Genomic DNA, 3,482 nt, shown 5'->3' on the forward strand with positions numbered 1-3,482 from the left:
TAAACTGTACATGCAGGTGTTGATGAACAGATTAATTGGAAACCGTAAAATCCCACTCATATATATATATATATATATATATATATATATATATATGTATAGGACACGCAACGTGGGGATGAGGAGTGTGAGTGAGCACCAATACCTGATCAGAATGATCACCTGAGAGGCTGGAGCTGATATCATTATCATCTGTGGGTTCCTCCATCCTAGTATGGTGGTACTGCAGTACCTAATATATTTCATATGATCAACCACAAAAATGTTTGCTCTCTCTCTCTCTAGTATAACCTCAAACTGGCCAGATCTTTATATATATATATATATATATATACACACACACACAGACACTCACTCATGCATGTAAGGAAAGGTAATGCAAATGTATGCATTTTACTAATAATGTATTCTTGGAGAGAGATGTGACATTTTCAGAATGGGACAAATTAATTACTTAATAATTAATCTCTATATCTTATTTCAAGAATATATAATACGCGGGGAGTTATGTCACATATTACATGAATTTCGCTTGCATGAAATCGGAGACATTGCATGAGTGATGAGCAATACATAGTCATTGTTGTGACCAGAACTATATTCATAATAATGTTTACTCGCTCACACTCAAAACAGATATCAGCGAAAAACAAAGCCCAAACACACCAAACCCATGTTGTGGTGTTATGGGTTATGGCATTTCATATGCTTTTCCCTCTTATAACAATAAATCTCGCTCAAACCCTAATTAATCAAACAAAAATAATAAAAACGACATGTTCTCCTAATTAATTAAAACTACCACTATACTACTACACTACTGCATTCCTTACAAAACACTATACTATTCAACCTCAACAGAACCTCTTGGTCGTTGCAAACGAACATATATATCTTGTGACAAAATGAAACAATCAAAATCAAAATCAAGCCATACACTAGTTTTGTAAAGAGGGCCTTATTGTTTATAGATTTTATATATAATTTGTAAAGGTGTATGTGTGTGTATATGTCACCGATGACTACCACTTGACTCGTGCCCGTGATCATGATGATGATGTTCTTGTTGGTGGTGTTGATTCTGTTGATCTCCTCCGCCACCGTGGTGCTCCGATTCACCGCCGCCGATTATCGGCCGGTAAGCGTTCAACGCCGCCAAGACCCCCAAATGGCTGTCCCCGGCCCCGCCGGGACCCAACTGCTGACCTGGCATCAGAGCCATCGGAGGGAAATTCATGAAATGCAATCCTCCTCCGCCGCCGCCTCCGATGGACCCCCGGTACATCCCGGCCGATCCCGGGAACGTCCACATCGGATCGGTCAGAGATCCTCCTCCTCCGCCGCCTCCGCCGCCGCCGCCGGAGCTCATCCACACTGCGGCCGGGACAGCAGTGTGGCCAGCTGGCGGGGCTGACCCGACGACGGTGGAATGAAGCAGCGAAGAAGTCGGCGAAAGATTGTTGTTATTATCTTCTTGCGGCGGAGCAGCCTGTCTCCGTTTAGTCACGTGGTGGTCGAACCCTAGGTCACGTGACGCGAGAGTCACGCTGCTATTGTTGTTATTGTTGTTGTTGTTTGAGCCGAAGCTGAACAGCATTGTTCCACCGCTGGGGGTGTTGGATTCCGGCGGCGCCGAGAAGATCCCGGAGCGGTCCCATGATGACGGCGGAGGGAGGGCTCTGGCGGCGGAGAAGTAGGAAGAAGCTCGGAGGAGGTGGGAAGGAGCGGACATGGTGGACCCGGAGCTCCGGAGAGAGATGTTAAGCGACGTGAAGTTCGCCGGGATGGTTCCGGTCCCCGTGGCGGCGATCACCGACGGCTCGGCCTGTTGGAGAAGCCACTCGATGGTCTCGCCGTCGGACTTGTGGCCGAGCTCTCTGGTGAGCTGGAACACCCTCGCCGCGCACGCCGCCGGCATCCGGATCCGCCGGCCTCGGCCGTCGACTTTCGTGTGCCGGTCCTTCGTCGACGTTCTCTTCGGCGCGATCTTCTTCGCCGCCGCGGAATCCCCCGCCGCCGCCGCCAGCTGGTTCGAGCCGGGGCTTGGGCTTGGGCTAGGGTTAGGATTAGGGTTTTGGTTGAATTGAGCTGAGGTGATCAGAGCTAGAGAGCTGTCGGTGAGATCGTGATGATGATGATGATGATGATGATTATCTCGGTCTCTCTCTTCTTCTTCTACTTCTTGATCTTCTTCTTCTTTCTTCTCGCCGAGTAATTGGAGCGGGAAATTGGGCCTTCGAATGATGTTCATCATATTGTTACTATTATTATTATTACCGTTGTTTTGATGATCGTTACTAGCAACGATATGGCCTTCCATGATCATAGGGGCTAAATGTCAACTGAGAGAGAGAGAGAGAAAGAAAAAAAATTCTTTTTTTTTTTGTTGGGTTTGATATATTGGAACACAATATCTGAGAAGAGACCTTGATGATAAGAGATTTAGAGGTGGCCAAGTGGGTCTGATTTGTGGAGCATGGAAGAATGGAATTCCTTTGATGTGGGAGATCAAGGAAAAAAAAAAAACTAGTATAGTACTCTCTTATGTTTCTATTTGGGAGAGAGAGAGAGAGAGAGGATAAGGAAGAGAGAAGAGTGGGCAAGCTTTAAGCAACAAAAATAATGAGTGGGAATTATAATGTGTGTATGTGGGCTATCTATAGAAATTGTTTATAAATATTCATAAATAAGCTTTAATTTTCTTTATTTTTTATTTTTTTACTATCATATATGATTACTATTATTGTAAATTTTATTTTATCGTTTCTCTTTATTTATATTTCCTTTCATTATTGTGGTTGCACAGTGCCTTGATTCAGACTCCACGTGCGGTGCTCTTTTATCATTCAATCCACAAAGACAGCGGTGGCCAAGGGGGAGGAGAGTGGGACCCACTCTTTTTTTTTTCCTCTCTCCGACTTGAAAAACAAAATTAAAGTAAGAAACTATCAAACATTTAAACCGAGTGAGTGAGTAACCAATTGAAAAAGAAAAAGAAAAAAAAAATTTAATGATCAAGTGGCTCCCATTTTTCTTCTTTCACGTAATCATTCCATTTCCCTTAGCCTTTGCAATTTTTTCCTCCTTTTGTAACCCTCATGCTTTGTCGTTATTCGTTTTCTTAGGATGAGTTAGGAATTTTTTATTATAATTTTGCTGTAATTAGATTTAATTTAGTATATTCTATAAGCTCCAAAACTAAATAAGCTGATCAGTGCGCTCCGATTCACGATCTCCTCCTATTTTAATTAATTATTTAAGTTTTGTGATTTGTAAGTTCATTGATCTTAATGATTACAAATTATAAAGATAATTCCTTGTAATCATTTTTAGATTCTCTCTCACCCATCCACACTCACAAATCATAAAGATAATTACGTACTTGTGTGTAAGGGGCCTTGTTTGACCAAGTACACAATGGAATTAATTATATAATAACCAAACAAATATGTATGTTGGTATAATAAGTCTATTCCACGTAT

At 42.5% G+C, this 3,482-nt stretch overlaps 1 protein-coding gene across 1 annotated transcript; it reads right to left on the reverse strand.

The window, feature by feature from the left end:
* Window positions 1-566: 566 nt before the first annotated feature.
* On the reverse strand, window positions 567-2,667 carry LOC149403043 (uncharacterized). Its single transcript, XM_089609357.1, has one exon. The coding sequence runs from the start codon at window positions 2,324-2,326 to the stop codon at window positions 1,013-1,015; it is 1,314 nt and encodes a 437-aa protein (XP_089465483.1). The 5' UTR covers window positions 2,327-2,667; the 3' UTR covers window positions 567-1,012.
* Between the last annotated feature and the right edge of the window lie 815 nt (window positions 2,668-3,482).

This window comes from Urtica dioica, chromosome 3, assembly GCF_054948205.1.
Source record: "Urtica dioica subsp. dioica isolate 48M chromosome 3, U.dioica_male_clone48M_v1_H2, whole genome shotgun sequence".
NCBI lineage: Eukaryota > Viridiplantae > Streptophyta > Magnoliopsida > Rosales > Urticaceae > Urtica > Urtica dioica.

Excerpts from the sequence above, each read along its gene's own strand:
- LOC149403043 (XM_089609357.1), bottom strand. The coding sequence starts at position 2,326 with ATGATCATGGAAGGCCATATCGTTGCTAGTAACGATCATCAAAACAAC.